Raw genomic sequence first — 17,265 nt, 5'->3', positions numbered from 1 at the left:
TTAACTTCTTTCTCATCCAAATTCAAACCTTTGGCTGCTTAAACTTTAAAGCCTTAAACCATCAAACCGTACACATCAATTATAGCAACATTTCATTACAATTACGAATATACATATATGTTACCTATTATCATATTTAGGTGTCCTTTTCCTTTTTGATGATGTATTAATTCTTACTATGTTTTGGATGATTTGGTAACTTTTGGTTATACGTAGCACATTGAAAGAGGAAATGAGGGGATTTGTAAATTTGCATAGAGAAGTCTTCTTTCTTTAGTAAATAGAAAAAACTAAAAGTAAGAAAGGGTAACCAAAAAAGTGAGGTTGAGTATGTGAATAGGAATTAGTTTAAATGTATTTATTTAGTGTAATTATCGATATAGCCCTGTAACCTTTATATATACGAGAAATAATAATGAGAAAAGTATCAAGCCAAGAATTATTGACATGGTATCAGTAGGTTTTCGATCAAACCTGTGAGTTTTAGGTTAATCTTGCCTTTATTCAGCGACACCCACTGGGTCGCTCTTGAAATCGTCTCGGTAGATCTCGTTTCTCGGTACTTGAAATCATCTCGGTTCTCGGTAATCTCTTCCAAGATTGAGATTCTAATCTCGGGTGCTTACAAATCGTGTTTGCTTTGATCGTGTTATCGTATCGGTGTCGGCAAATATTCTGAATTAGGGTTTTGACTCTGTGTCGGCAATTATTCTGAATTAGGGTTTTGACTCTGTGTCGGCAATTATTCTGAATTAGAGTTTTGACTCTGTGTCGGCAATTATTCTGAATTAGGGTTTTGACTTGGTGTCGGCGAGTATCCTGAATTGGGGTGTTGATTTGGTGTCGGCAAGTATTTTCTTCAGTGTTCCGTTGGTGTTTCTTGTTTCACGTTAACAAAATTGTTCTTAAGTCATCTCTGATATTATGGCTTCCGAAGAAGAGATAGATCATATTTGTGTTCGTTTTACCGGAAAGAATTATCTTGTTTGGGAATTTCAGTTTCAGATGTATGTCAAAGGGAAAGGATTATGGAGTCACTTGGACGATGTCTCTTTGGCACCGTTAGAGACAACTGACTTAGATGCATGGGAAATAGAAGATGCTCAGATTATCACTTGGATTCTCGGTACTATTGATCCTCACATGATTAATAATTTGCGATCTTTTTCCACTGCCCAAGAAATGTGGAACTACTTGAAGCGTATCTATAACCTAGACAATGCGGCCAAACGTTTTCAGTTGGAGCTAGACATTGCCAATTACAAACAAGGCAATCTGTCTGTTCAAGAATATTATTCTGGTTTTTTGAATTTGTGGACAGAACACTCTGCAATTATACATGTTGATGTTCCTAAAAGTTCTCTCGCGGATGTCCAAGAGGTCTACAATACTAGTAGGCGAAATCAATTTCTCATGAAGCTTCGTGCAGAATTTGAGGTTGTCAGAGGTGCCTTGTTGAATAGGAATCCCGTTCCTTCTTTAGATACATGTGTCGGTGAACTTCTCAGAGAGGAACAGCGTCTTGCTACTCAAGGATCCATGTCTCGTGATGTTGTCATTTCTGAGTCTGCTATGTTTGCATATGCTCCTCATAGTAGAGGTAAAGGTCGTGATATTCGACATGTCCAATGTTTCTCTTGCAAACAATTTGGACATTTTGCTCAGAGTTGCAGTAAGAAGTTTTGTAATTATTGCAAGAAGCGGGGCCATATTATCTCTGATTGTCCCACCCGTCCTCCACGATCAACACAACGTTCGGTGCAAGCATTTTCTGCTAGTACAAGCTCTGCAGTTGGTCCTTCCATCACCAATCCATCTAATGGTGGTGCTCTCCAACCTGAAATAATCCAGCAGATGGTACTTTCCGCTCTATCAACCTTGGGAATTCAGGGTAAGTCTTCGAATGTTTCCCGCCCGTGGTTTCTTGATTCTGGTGCATCCAATCACATGACCGCCTCTTCTGAATACTTGCACAATTTACATTCTTACCATGGTAATCAGAAAATTCAAATTGCGGATGGTAATGCTCTCTCTATCACGAATGTTGGTGACCTCAACTCTGATTTTCGGGATGTGTTTGTAGCACCTGGACTTGCTTCCAATTTATTATCTGTTGGTCAATTGGTTGATAATAATTGTAATGTAAATTTTTCTCGTGATGGTTGCCTTGTGCAGGAACAGGTGTCGGGGAAGGTGGTTGCGAAGGGGCCTAAAGTGGGAAGACTGTTTCCACTTCAGTTTATTTCTAGTCATTTATCTCTTGTTTGTAAAAATGTCTGGAATTCTTATGAGGATTGGCATAGAAAATTGGGTCATCCTAACTCTGCTGTTTTATCTCATTTATTTAAAAATGGTTTATTGGGAAATAAAAGTGTTGTTTCTAATGTCTCTCTTTCATGTTCTGTTTGCAAATTAGCTAAAAGTAAAACACTTCCTTTTCCGTCTGGTGCTTATCGGGCTTCCTCTTGTTTTGAACTGATTCATAGTGATGTATGGGGTATGTCTCCTGTAGTTTCTCATGCTCGCTATAAATATTTTGTCACATTTATTGATGATTATAGTCGTTTTACTTGGATATATTTTCTTCGGTCTAAATCTGAAGTGTTTTCTATGTTTAAGAAATTTCTGACATATGTTGAAACTCAATTTCATGAAAGTGTTAAAATTTTTCGCTCTGATTCTGGTGGTGAGTACATGTCTCGTGAGTTTCAAGAATTTCTTCAACAAAAAGGCATTTTGTCTCAACGATCTTGTCCCAATACCCCCCAACAAAATGGGATGGCAGAACGCAAGAATCGTCATTTGCTTGATGTGACCCGCACTTTACTTCTTCAACCTTCTGTACCACCCCGATTTTGGGTGGAGGCTCTTTCCACAGCTGTCTTCTTGATCAATCGTCTTCCTTCTACGGTTATTGATCTCGATTCTCCCTTTTTTTCGTCTTTTTAAAATTCAGCCTAATTATAATGATTTACATACCTTTGGATGTGTTTGTTTTGTTCACTTACCTCCATTTGAAAGGCATAAGCTTGGAGCGCAGTCTGTTCAATGTGCGTTTATGGGGTATAGTCACTCTCATAAGGGATTTGTGTGTTATGATGTCACTAACCATCGTTTTCGTATTTCTAGGAATGTGACATTTTTTGATAATCAGTTTATGTTTCCATGTGTTTCTCCTGTCATGAATGATATTGTTACTCTTCCTAAGTTTTCTATTATGCATCAATCTATAGAACGCTATAAACCAGGTCATGTATATGTCAGAAAACACAAACAGCAGGTTCCCACACCCCTTCCCGACGCTGAACCGCCACCTGATCCTGTAATGGTTGAACCACGACGTTCTGGTCGAATATCTCGAGCACCAGATAGATATTCACCAGACAGGTATGATTCCTCACATACTTCTCTGACTGCCACACTCTCTAGCATATCTATTCCTACTTGCTATTCACAGGCTGTTAAAGATGTACGTTGGATAAAAGCAATGAATGAGGAACTTCAAGCTCTTCAAGAGAATTTCACATGGGATATTGTCTCCTGTCCTCCTGATGTTAAACCCATTGGCTGCAAATGGGTGTATTCTGTGAAATTGAATTCTGATGGGTCCCTTAACCGTTTCAAGGCTCGCTTGGTTGCCTTAGGAAACAAGCAGGAATATGGAATTGATTATGATGAGACATTTGCACCGGTTGCCAAAATGACATCTGTCTGTACGGTACTCTCTATAGCTGCTTCTAACGGGTGGACTCTTCATCAATTAGATGTGAAAAATGCTTTTCTTCATGGTGACTTGGCGGAAGATATTTATATGACTCCTCCTCAAGGTTTATTTCCGTCATCTAAGGGTGTGTGCAAGCTCAAACGCTCCTTATACGGTTTGAAACAAGCGCCTAGAGCATGGTATGAAAAATTTCGCTCCACTCTACTTGGGTTTTCCTTTACACAGAGTCAGTACGATTCTTCTCTATTTATTCATAGAACATCTACTGGAATTGTCCTACTTCTTCTGTATGTTGATGATATGATTATTACTGGTTCTGATCATGCTTCCATTCAAAGCCTTAAACAGCAGTTACAAGCAGCGTTTCATATGAAAGATCTTGGTAATTTGCATTATTTTCTTGGTCTTGAGGTTCATTCTACATCTAAGGGCATATTCCTCCATCAACACAAGTATGCCACAGATTTAATTTCTATGGCTGGTCTGCAATCGGCTAATCCAGTAGATACTCCTCTTGAGGTTAATGTTAAATATCATCGTGATGATGGTGATCTGTTGCATGATCCTTTATTGTATCGTCAACTCGTGGGTAGCCTTAATTACTTGACTATTACTCGCCCTGACATATCATTTGCTGTTCAACAAGTAAGTCAATTCATGCACTCTCCTCGCCACCTACACCTGGCAGCAGTTCGACGTATAATTCGTTACTTGAAGGGAAGCTCTCATCGTGGTTTATTCTTTCCTACTGGCGTTCCTCTTAAATTGAGTGCTTATAGTGATGCCGATTGGGCAGGGTGCCCTGATACTCGACGATCTGTCACTGGTTGGTGCATGTTTCTTGGCTCTTCATTGATCTCATGGAAAAGTAAGAAACAAGCGAGAGTCTCTAAATCTTCTACTGAATCTGAGTATCGTGCCATGTCTGCTGCTTGTTCTGAAATAATTTGGCTTCGTGGTCTTTTGGCTGAACTTGGATTTCCTCAAATAGAGCCAACTTCACTTTATGCTGACAATACAAGTGCCATCCAAATTGTTGCGAATCCTGTTTTTCATGAACGCACCAAACATATTGAAGTTGATTGTCACTCAATCCGTGACGCTTATGATGACAGAATAATATCACTTCCTCATGTCAGTACTCAGTTGCAGATTGCAGATATTCTTACCAAGGCTGTTCCGCGTCCACGTCATCAGTTTCTTGTTAGCAAATTGATGCTCATTGACAAGCAGCATCAATTTGAGGGGGGATGTGAATAGGAATTAGTTTAAATGTATTTATTTAGTGTAATTATCGATATAGCCCTGTAACCTTTATATATACGAGAAATAATAATGAGAAAAGTATCAAGCCAAGAATTATTGACAGAGTAGAATAAATAAAAGTGCTTATGTATACTTTTTTGTGCAAAGAGTTAGCCATTATACCCATAGGTGGTACTAGTTCTCTATTTGATTCTTTTTCATGGTCCAAAAGGGTAGCCAAATTTGACTTTGAAAAGTTATCCGTTTTATATAAAAATAAAATGACCTCTTTTCTTTTAATATAAACTAAATTTGGTGAGTAGCTGATGTTGTTAGAAATTGGTATGATAATTCTGGATATCTTTAAGAATCGTGTTCGTTCACTTTTAGAACAAAGTATTTCGACCCTATTCTTGTCTGAGTTCACGAAATCTTTGCGGGGATAATTCTCGAAGAACAATCTGTTTCTGACAATAGAGAACAGATCAGAATGTAGAGGAAGTATATTTTTTCGTTTCCGAAACCGAGGCCAAATGACTCCTTATATAGGAGATCAACAATAGAAACCGAAATGACACACCTGTTTGGTAAAAACAGTTATGTCTGTTGGGAAACGACACAACTGTTCGGTAAAACGGTTATGTCGGTTGGGAAATGGTGCAACTATGCAAACGAATTTTTCGAACGGGACGCTGCCCCGCACCCCGCCCGCTGACCTGGGGCGCTGCCCCGCACCCCGCCAGGGGCTCCGCCCCTTGGACCCCGACGGGACGCTGCCCCGCACCCTGCCAGGGGCTCCGCCCCTTGGAACCCCGTTTCTATTATTCGTATTCAATTGCACGTTTGGCTCTACGAGCGTGCACTCCGCACTATCCTAACTTGTATCAAGCTTAGCGCATAATTGCATCGGCCTACAGTAAATCACATTACTACCAAAATACATTGATGATACTAAAATCACCAACAGATGTTCGATTTAATGTGAGAAAACATAACAGCTTAGTACAAATGAATTATATTTTATCTCACTCTAAAGAGACAAGTGGGAGCTTCAATCCACAATATGTGTTAAACAAATGTTGGTGAATTTTAGGTGAATTTGAGCTCTATTATAATATTATAATATGTAATATATTTAAATTTTATGATGGGAATTTTCTAATGCACCTTAAGGTCTTAAGGATTATTAGAACACATCGTGAAAAATATAATAATACACCTAGATTTTAAAAATATATTATGAGACGCACTTTAAATATACACAATTCATTTATTTTTTAATAACGCTTTCATTTTATGACTAAATTTATTCTAGAAATCCATTTTTGAAGTGTCTTAAAATGACTAATGGTACGTTCGAAGATGCATTTTCGGTATCTGAAGAGTATTTTAAAATTTTTATATGATATTTTTCTATTCTATAGGGTTAATTAAGAAATTCCCTTTTATGATTCAGACAGGACTATTTGTGCATTTGTTGTGTTTCGTGTGAACTCTCTTTTAATATGTAGGACATCCGAATTTCAAAATTTGAATGCATTTAAATTTAAAATTCCAGATAGAACACCTGAATTTGAACTCTCTTATATATAATATGCGGTGTATTTAGAGTTCAAAATCCAAATGCTATGAGAGATACATTCCAAAAACTTCATAAGATTTGAGAGAAATATTAAAAGTACAACGATTTAGGAAGAATTTTGCGTCCAATATAAAATAAAACTAAATGAATTTTTTTTTTAAAAGTCACAAAACTTGTTTTTTAACACATTAAACATTTTTAATGTAAATTTTTTGTATTAAAGAAAATTCACAAAATATGTGTTTTAAGAACACATTAAATATTAGTTCAAGTAAATTTAAAAATATTGTTTAAGTCTTAGACAATATTTTTAAATTTACTTGAACTAATTGAGTGTATGAAAGTAAGTGTTTATAGATTGTTCTTACTCAAGATTCCCATGTAACGTGAGACATTTTAGTGTAAGATACTAACAGATAAAAAGACCTCTCTCTCTTTCACTAAAACATCACAAAGACATTAAAAAATCGCAATTATCATTAAGAAAATGAATGAGGCAAGCAAAAGGAATAAAGAGCCCTAGCCTTTTGTCAGTAGAGTTATCAAGAACAGAACAGCTAACAAGATATACTAGTACTTCCAACTCCAAAAGCAAAAGCTGTGGTTTCTCATCTCCTTTTACTTCTTTTTTCAGTGAATTATTAAGAGGGCATTGATCAGATTATGTAAAAAGTTGAAAAAGTAGTAGCCGATGACGTCTGTAGGCACGCCAAGGCCCCATTCTGTGAATTCTACTTTTTGTGTCTAACAATAACACTGTTGTGTAGAAAAGGATTCTGCTGAAAGTTTTGTTTGCATTCTTAACATGTCGGGCTTGGACATAGCCAACACCTATAACAAGAAGGAACATCATCACTTTGCTCATAGGTTCTCTGACAATTTCTTTGATGTTTTTGTCAGAGACATTGCAGTGTCTATTATGGATTCAAATGGTCCTGGAATAGGATAATTTCAAACAGCATTGTTTTTCGTCAAGGAATGAATGAATGAACCATACTATCAGACAATCAAACCCTAACCACCTATGTATATAGTACATATGGTTGGCGCGCTCAGACCTTAAGAGCAGTACACTCTCAGCACTCAAGCCTGCCTTCACCACTAGGCCAACCTCTGGGGTTGCAACTTAACCTATAATTTATAAAAATATCATTGTTTTCATGCGTGTAATTCCTTTCGGTTACTTCAAACTTCACATTACTTTTCCTTTGATAATCTCAGTTATTACTACCAGTTAAGACAGACATTAGCCTTTGCAATCTTTTTAAAAGTGAAATAAACAGATTGGCAACTGGGTTATCATGATTCATGACTTTCTAGTCAGTTACTTATTCTTACTGATTCATTAGTACTTTTAGATGACAACATAACTCCTTGAACTCAACAAATCACTTACTATGAGATTGAATCTTAAAAAAAACAAAGCTAATTGTTAAGCTAATGAATTTTAAACTAACTTTGACTAGATTTAACTGTAGCACTAGTACTGTACTACTCACATGAAGCTTATCAAGGTGACATATTCCACCAGACATAGTACTGCTACTACAATAGTTATGACATTCTCTAATCCTGCCAAAAGTCATTTGTCTGTCCCACAACTCATTATCTTTTTGTCTTGTTCATAATTATGTCTTGTCTGTGTGTACATGGTTTGGGATGCGGGTTATTGCAGAATTCCATTAGATTCTTTTCTTCATGCATACATCAAACTCTTAATTATTCCTCTAACAATACAGTCATGTGAATCACTCATAACAATACATATAACAAAAATTAAATCTGTGTTTAATATTACAGTGAATTTGTAAAAAGCACGGTAAAAACTACACTACCTATGTTTCTGATTCATTATTCTAACACAGTCACGTGCAAATGTTAAGTAGCAGGAAATATAAGTGTGAAAATAGATTTTAAAGTTATCTTTGACTAAATATTAACATCTTTAGCACATGGTTAGTTTTGATTGACCATTCCTAAGCTCTTTTAGTTAGCTTTTACTTCAACATCATCTCATTCTTCCTGCCAAAACCAGTACTATATATTTACACATCCATCATCTCAACTAATATTCAAAACTACCATACTCAAAGAGCTAGTACCTCACACTACCTGACATGGAACCAATCAATTGTATGCAGCCTGAGTTTGTTCCAAGCGGTGGCCACCGCACTCCTTTGCCGGAGAGTCCTCGAGTTCCTATGGAGTTTCTGTCAAGGTCATGGAGTGCTTCAGCTCTTGAAGTCACAAAAGCTATTGCACCACCTCAATCTCAACCACCTCTTTCATCATGCATGCCATCAAATGGTTCTATTCCTGAAGAAAACAGTATCTACTCTATCTCTGAGGAACTCTCGAATGTGTCTAAGAATCAGTTTTCTTTCGCTTCCTCTGCTACTTCACAGCTTGTCCTTGAACGCATTATGTCACACTCTGCTAGAGAGGTGTTTACTTGTTTACTATTTACTAATACTATCAACAAAAACACGCATGTCTCAACTATGGACACTATCTTGATTAATGTTGTTTGTTTGTCATGTATGTAACAGGAAGTGTCACCATTAACATCAGGTCGATTATCTCACAGCAGTGAGCCTTTGAATGGTAATGGATCATTAACAGGAACAGACAGTCCACCAGTTTCTCATTCAGATGAATTCGACGACGTTGTTAAGGTATAAATATTAAAACACATTATTGCTAAACTATGAGAAAGTTAGTTAGTACTATATTATTAACATACTGTTTGCACTTATTCCTGTTAACGCGTGTGTGCAGTTTTTTCGGGCAAACAATTCTATTCATCCATTGTTTAATGGTGGAAGAGCGAATGGGGCCATAGGCAACGGCACAGCCACTTCAGGACCTAAAACTGTAGGAAGATGGTTGAAGGAGAGAAGAGAAAAGAAAAAAGAAGAAAGCAGAACACATAATGCTCAGATGCATGCTACTATTACTGTGGCTGCTGTTGCTGCTGCTATAGCAGCCATTGCAGCTGCAACAGCTGCCTCATCGACATCAAACAAGGACGAGAAAATGGCCAAGACTGACGTGGCTGTTGCTTCCGCTGCAACGTTAGTTGCTGCACAATGTGTGGAGGCTGCTGAAGCAATGGGAGCCGAGCGTGACCACCTAGCTTCAGTGGTCAGCTCAGCTGTGAATGTCCGATCTCATGATGATATATCTACTCTTACAGCTGCAGCTGCCACAGGTAACACTTTTAACACTTATTCTTGAGAATCCATTCTATAATACAATGTAATCATTATTTTTGATATTAAAATATGCCTAATATGTATGTGTTTATGGTCCTTGATATGTAGCTCTCCGAGGAGCGGCAACGTTAAAAGCTAGAGCTCTGAAGGATGTATGGAACATTGCTGCAGTAACACCACTGGAGAAAGGAATAGGGGGCATGACAGTAAGTGGAAAAGGGAATAACATAAACAACAGCAACAGCAGCACCAGTGACAGTGGAGAAATTATAAATGCAGATAACTTTACAGGTTCCAGCATCCAAGAGCTACTTGCTAAGGGCAGTGAATTACTCAAACGCACCCGTAACGGTATTATTATCATCAATTACAGAGATGCTATTAAAACTTACTCAATATCTGGTTTGAACATCAATTAATTAAATTCTATTTTGGTTGTAACCACAGGTGATCTGCATTGGAAAATAGTTTCTGTTTACATACATCGATCAGGACAGGTAAAGCTAAAAATGAAAAGCAAACTTGTTGCAGGAAAAATTACAAAAAAGAACAAGAGTAAGTTTCAATAGCTTTACTACTTAATTTGTCTTCACTAACATTAAAGTTCAAAAGCCAAATAACTTTGTACTCTTAAATATGCAGATATTGTTCTAGACGTGTGCACGGATTTACCAGCATGGCCAGGAAGAGATATTTTAGAAGATGGAGAAAAACGACACTACTTCGGATTGAAAACAGACACGAGGGGAATCGTCGAGTTCGAGTGTAGAACTCAAAAAGAATATGATATCTGGACACAAGGAGTTTCTAAGCTTCTCTCAATCGTCAGACAAAGACAAAACAAATACAACAATTGAACCTAATCATCTTGTTATTTCTATTGTTGATTGCAAAATTTAATTCAATGTATCAAGTGCATGTGTTTATCAATTTCATCATCTTAATTTCTCAAATGAACATTCATTAACTAGATTAGCTCTCAATACATATGAGTTATATAGTGCCTATAGTATGATATTGTATTAATTATTTTCAATTAGTAGCTCTAAAAATAGTAAGTAAAGAGAGGAAAAGGTTGATGATGTCAAGATACAACGAAACCGAAGCCCAAATGTAGTCATCATAGGAGAACCTCTTGATAAGGTTGTCTGTGTCATATACTATGTAGCCACAAAATATGATAGATGCAAGACATCCATAGACCATATGTGAAACCTTTCCCAATGGAAACAGAATCTGCAAGAAAAGCATCACAATGTTAAAAATACAAACATTAACAAAAATCAGATATCAAAATCAATATTATTTGTTAATTAATTAAGCACTAAACAGAGAAAAAAAAAAAAACCTGAATGAAAGCAAAGATAATAAGAACCAACAAAGCACCAAACAAGAATGGACCCAAAAAACTGAAATCATGGCCTCTTCTTGCAGCCCAAAATGTGTAGAGAGTTAAACTGAACACAACCGCAGTCGTCATTATCACAGATTCTAGAATTACTTTCCCTGCATTCAATGAACAACTTATATCATTATTCATTATCAAATAAAAACAAGAAGATTATGAATAATTTAGATCAGTTACCGCTAACAAAGGCACATGTTAACCCAATGGGAATAGCTAAAGTGACATTGAAAATCAGCAGGAGGAAGTAATTGAGAGGATGCTTCTGTCGATAATAGTAAAGCGGACATAATGCTGCAAAAATGAAACGAAAATTAAGAAAAGTGTCATGTTACCATATACAATAACATAAAAATACTACTAAGTTCAAGGTTGTCAAGATCTCGGTCTAGATTTTAAAATTTTACTATTTTGCGATCTCACTCACTCTAAACAATCTCAATCTTAATTAAAATTGTGTGATGTAGCCAAATTGTATAGTATTATTTTTTGTTTTAGCGGTATCTTATAATTTTTGTTACGATCTTGTAATTTTAAGATGTTAGGCAAGATCCCGATCTTGAGAACTTTGATATTTAATATGAATATATAAAAGAAGAGGACATGAGACGTACTTATGAAGGGAACAAAGATAAGGACGATGTAAATAATCAGGCCGTGTGTAGAACTGACAAAGAAATGCGCAACACCAGGAACGAAAACAACGACGGATGCTGCAGCAATGGTGAGAAGCAACTGAAAGGTGATGATGGAGTACACCTTACGTATGAAGGACCATCTTAATTGAGGATTCTCAATCATAGAAGGATAAAGGGTTCTTTCTCCGCTCTCCACGTCTCTTTTTCGAGACATTTTTGATACGCAATTTTTCCACATCGCATAACCGATTCAACTCAGATCAATTTCAATGCTTTGTTTCTCGAAATTGTGTCTTTTATCCTTTTTCTCTGTGTTTCTCAACGAGTCACGAACTCTCTTGTGGTTTCTATTGTGGAATATGTTCTCTCGTTTGATCTCAAAGCTTCCTTGAAAGAGTAGATTCTTGTACGTGTCATGAGACAAAGTGAAGTGCAATTACGCATTTATAATTGTTTTGCCTTTTCCCATTATCCACTCCTTCTCACTCTTTTTCTACATATATCTATACTCATCCTTTTAACTAATTTTAACTTTTTTTCTTTCTCGAATGGCCATTTTGATTTAGAAAAATGGTAATATAAACATAGAAATTAACAACAGTATTTTTTTTATAAGGTGCAATACTTTTATTAAAATTTGTTTTTACTTGCTTTCAATTTTTTGGTACAATAAAAATGGCTTTTGAAATGTTTATTTAAATAAGAACAATGAGATTAAATAGAAAGCAAAAGGGTGCTCAAGTTATTCAAGTCAGGCACAAATAAAAAAGATAGGGAAAAAAAAATTAACAAATGCAAATTACTCCCTCTGTATTTTATTATAAGTCGTTTTGGAAAAAATATTTGTATTTAAATATAAGTCGCTTTACAATTCCAATGAATAATTAATGCTATTTTTCCTATTATATCATTAAATATTTATTATTCCCTCTCCTTTTAATTATATAAATTTATCTTCCATATATCATTAATGAAGGATAATTTTGTAAAAACCTTCATAATTTCTCATTTTCATACAACAATTATTATTTTTCTTAAACTGTGTGAAAAGTCTAAAACGACTTATAATAAAAAACGGAGGGAGTACATAATACAAGAAATACTACAATAATTTTTTTTTTCTAGTTTAACTTTAATTTCATATGCAAACTAATGTGTGTCATTTTTTACCTCGATTCCAACAAATACATTTTTATTATTTTTAAAATTGAATGCTGGGTCCCACACTTTTTCAATTAAAAGAAAATTTGAAATAATAAAGCAGTGTTTTTATCTCTGTTATTAATAATAATCCGAGTTAATAGAGCAATATTAATTTTTTTTTAAAAATTTCATTTTAACATGTATTATATAACTTTTTTTTGTCCATTTTTTAAATAGAAATATTGTACCTTTTGTCCATTTCACAAGCAGAAATATTATATCAAAAATATTTATTGTTTACATCAATTACAAAGCATAAATGACACGCATCTTAAAATGTTACAAAAACAAATGATTAAATAACAAAAACAATAACCAAAATGCAAATTCTTGAAGGACATTCAAAAGTTCTCTTAGACTATGTACAATGGTTTAGTTATTCAACATCCTACTTTTCACTTTTTATGTTCCACATCATCTTCTCTCTCTTCCACCTCATCATTCAACACACATTCAAATTTTACTCACTACAATGGTTTTGTTTAATAAAATTCAACACCCTACCCCACTACTTTTACTTCTTATTCTTATTTTCTTTTATATATTTGTTTTTATGATTATATATTTCTACATCTCAATTATCAATTGAAACTAAATTAAAATAATTAAGATTTAAATATTTTATTTTAATTTTTTTCTAATTTAGTAATTTTTTTCTTCCAATTTTATATTTTTAATTTTTTTTCTTGCAAGTAATAAATAAGAGATGTAAAAACAGTTATTATTAAAACAGATACAATTACAAAAAAACTAAAAATATAGTACAATATACTAAACACACAACACACTTAAAATGGAACACACATAATTTAATTAGTGCAACAGACTCAGCTCACAAACAATTTATTTAATCATGAAACATTCCGATAGCCATTTGTGTAGAAAATTCAGGAACATTTTTATTCGGAACATTTTTATTTCTCATTGGAGTAGAAGAATAATCAGGGGGTGATTGAGATGAATATGACTTCATTGATCCATAACATGGCCGATAATTTGGATTAGATGACGACATTATGAAATCTGGAGGAAATCCATAATTTGGGGACCTTGTTGGTTGGAAGATTGATTTTGAAATACATAGTTGTTGAAATTTGGGTAGTTGAAAGGATAATTAGTAGAATTTTGGGTGTTAAAAGGATTATTGTTGAAATCCATTTCACTACAAAGATGTCTAGAGCTACAAACAAAAATTTTTTGAAGGCTAAGTAGAAAAAATTGAGAGAAAAAAGTGAATTTTTTTTGTGTGTCCAAATCAAATGAAACAAGTCTCTATTTATAGACAAAAAAAAATGATGAATTTTGGTGAAAATAAAAATAAATAAAAAATTGATTTACTAAAAAATAATTTACATTAAATAATTATTATGAAATAAAAATCTAAACATACACAACAACCAATAATATTTTGTCACATACTTTAGGTGGCCCCCACTCTTTTCTTATTCAACATGTTGAAAGTATTCAACACCAATTAATCCACATCACATTAAACACATGATTCAACACACCATTGTAGCTATTCAACTATTGAATAAATTATTCAACACTCCCATTCTAAATGGTCTTATGTGATTTGTAATTGGTCGTTGAACATTTATAATTAAAATAACTTTTGAAATCAATTAGGATAATCAACAATAACAACATTAAATCTTTCAACCTTTGACCTCAACAACAACAACCTTCAAAATATAATCTTGAACAACAACTTCAAACCTCAATATCAACAACATGCATCATATAACACTTACTTTAAGGGTTTTTAATTTTTCTACTTTTACTTTTAAGACCATGCAACATAGGGTATCCTTCGACATCTCTATATATTTGAAAAATAAATATTAGAAAAATGAATATTATATATATATATATATATATATATATATATATATATATATATATATATATATATATATATATATATATATATATATATATATTACTAAGTGATATAAAACATTTTTTAATAGTTTTCTCATATCTCCTCTTGATGATTAAGACGAGTAGCATGCACATTGTTTGAATCATTTTCTTCGGATGTGAGACGTACATGTGTTCCGAAAGAAGGGGTCTTTAAATTTAAATCTTGATTGTCATCACTATCAAAAATATTTTTTCTTTGTAGAATAATTGACCATTTTGTTTTAGAAGGATCAGTGGTATTAAAAACTTATTTTGTTTAGGATGCCATGATGAATGGTTTGTTCAAATAAATTGTGTTTTGAAGATCAACCAATGTGAAACCTAATTCATCGGTTTCTATATCGATGGTACTGTCAATACACTTGCATTTAAATAAAGACATTTTAAATGTAACATAATCAATCTCCAAAATCACCTAAATGACTCTAAAGTATGTTATAAATGCTAGTACAAGATTGTTATTTTTGGAACTAGAGAAGTACATGGGTTCCGCTTCAATCCAATTGAATCAAGGAGTATGCTCAATGCTGAAGAGATGCTTAACAAGGAGTATGCTCAACGTAGGAGAAATTGCAAGTTAACATCAATTTTAAATGAAACTCTACTTAAATTAATCAAGAAATTAAATAAAACAAACAACTTATGAAATGAAAACGAAAATTAAAATGTAAGAGAGAGGTGCAGAGTTAAAATGTGATGGAATAATAGAAAAAGGATTATCTAATGCCCATTTTTGGAAAACTCTAATGACCAATAAGCCACATAAAATGAAGTAAATAAAAAATAAAGAAACAAAACTCAGTTAAGTGGGCGGGCGACATCTTGTTGTTTTGATAATTAAAAAAAAAAACTTAGGTACATTTTTTTCGGTATGGTTCTTATTATTTCTCAATCAAAATATAACAAGTGTATAATTTTCTCCTACATGTATGCAAATTTCTCTTATTTTCACTCACTAAAGGATATTTAAGTATATTTGTCATATTTTTATTGGAAAAGAGTAAGAACCACACCTACAGAATTGTATCTAAATTTTGTCCTTGAAAAAATTCACTAATCAAAGTCCCAACCAGCTCCCTACACGTGGCCCACTAATAAAAAAACGAAAAAAAACAAAGTAATTAACTAATAAAACAAAATTAAACTCAGATTAGAGTGTTTTTCCTCTATCTCATTCACGATCTCCATTGCTATCTCTCAAATTCTCTATGTTTCATCCCTTTCATTCTTTTAATCAATTCAAAGCGCAAGCAAATCAAATCCAATTGCAAACCCAAGCAACACATACAAACGAAAAATAATCACGACAATCAAAAATAAAATGAATAGTGACCTCTGGTGGATGTTTTGGTTCTATTTGGGCGATTTTGACGGCGGTAGTTGAAGTTTCACGGTGGTTTTAGCTAGGCATGGCAACAGGACGGTTATTACCTTCCCCAAACCCAAAACTGAATCCCCAAACAGTTCCTATTCCCTGCCCCAAACCCAAACGGGGATGGAAAATTAAAACTCAATCCCGACCCAAACAATTTCAGGTTGGGTTCGGGTATCTCCGCCCCGCCACCATCCATTAAGTGAAATTAATTTTTTTAATAGAAATACATATTTTTTCCAAAATCAAATTACATTATAAATAACAAAATAAAACAATTTCAAAAAATTTCGTACATACATTTCAAATATTTTAAATAATAAATACAAATCAAAATATAAAAAAATTGGTCACATATTTAATATTATAAATTATCAAAAATAAATAATAATAAACATAATTAAATAAACGGAATGGGTACTAGTATCCCCATTACCCGACTCGTCCTCATATTTTGTAACCGGAGAAAACCCAAACTCAATCAAAGCGGGTTTTCTCATCAACTTCTGGACGAGTTTAGGTGGGTACCCGAGGGTACGGGTTTTGTTGCATGCCTAGTTGTAGCTCTACACCAGAATCAGGGGCACCAGTTTCATAACATGGATTGGTTATGATCAATGCTTCATTTCAAATCTTCTTCATTTCTATTTTTCTTATGGTTTGTTTTTTAATGTAACATAATGACACATTGGATATCCTTAAAGGATGCAACCATTTTGACTTGTTGTTAGCTGCAAATTCGAAGCTCGCCAGAAGGAGCATGTTGGGAGATAAAGGGTTAAATTTTATGGAGACAGGCTCACTTTAATTTGACGGACATTGAAGGTTCACTTTGACGGTAAAAATAGTCATGCTGATGGACTAAGTATGTTATCCAGGACTTAGAAATATTTCAAGGCATTTGGACTTGGAATTTGACGAAGCAAATTCGAAATAGGCCCATTGGCGGGATAAT

At 34.2% G+C, this 17,265-nt stretch overlaps 2 protein-coding genes across 2 annotated transcripts; one reads left to right on the top strand and one right to left on the bottom strand.

The window, feature by feature from the left end:
* The first annotated feature begins 8,551 nt into the window (after positions 1-8,551).
* Positions 8,552-10,623, top strand: LOC131610140 (VAN3-binding protein-like). Its single transcript, XM_058882015.1, has 6 exons — positions 8,552-8,995; positions 9,101-9,226; positions 9,330-9,762; positions 9,875-10,117; positions 10,214-10,321; positions 10,409-10,623. The coding sequence occupies exons 1-6, from the start codon at positions 8,669-8,671 to the stop codon at positions 10,621-10,623; spliced, it is 1,452 nt and encodes a 483-aa protein (XP_058737998.1). The 5' UTR covers positions 8,552-8,668.
* Positions 10,624-10,688: 65 nt separating this feature from the next.
* Positions 10,689-12,265, bottom strand: LOC131610141 (protein LIFEGUARD 2-like). The gene is made up of 4 exons (XM_058882016.1): positions 11,786-12,265; positions 11,352-11,465; positions 11,115-11,272; positions 10,689-11,002 (listed from the first exon to the last, which is right to left on the bottom strand). Exons 1-4 carry the CDS (start codon positions 12,045-12,047, stop codon positions 10,799-10,801), a joined length of 738 nt encoding a protein of 245 aa, XP_058737999.1. The 5' UTR covers positions 12,048-12,265; the 3' UTR covers positions 10,689-10,798.
* Positions 12,266-17,265: the final 5,000 nt, after the last annotated feature.

The sequence above is a fragment of the Vicia villosa genome, linkage group LG6 (genome assembly GCF_029867415.1).
Source record: "Vicia villosa cultivar HV-30 ecotype Madison, WI linkage group LG6, Vvil1.0, whole genome shotgun sequence".
In the NCBI taxonomy this organism is placed as follows: Eukaryota; Viridiplantae; Streptophyta; class Magnoliopsida; order Fabales; family Fabaceae; genus Vicia; species Vicia villosa.
The sequence above is the reverse complement of the archived record's forward strand: the minus strand, read 5'-3'. Positions and strand labels throughout refer to the sequence as shown.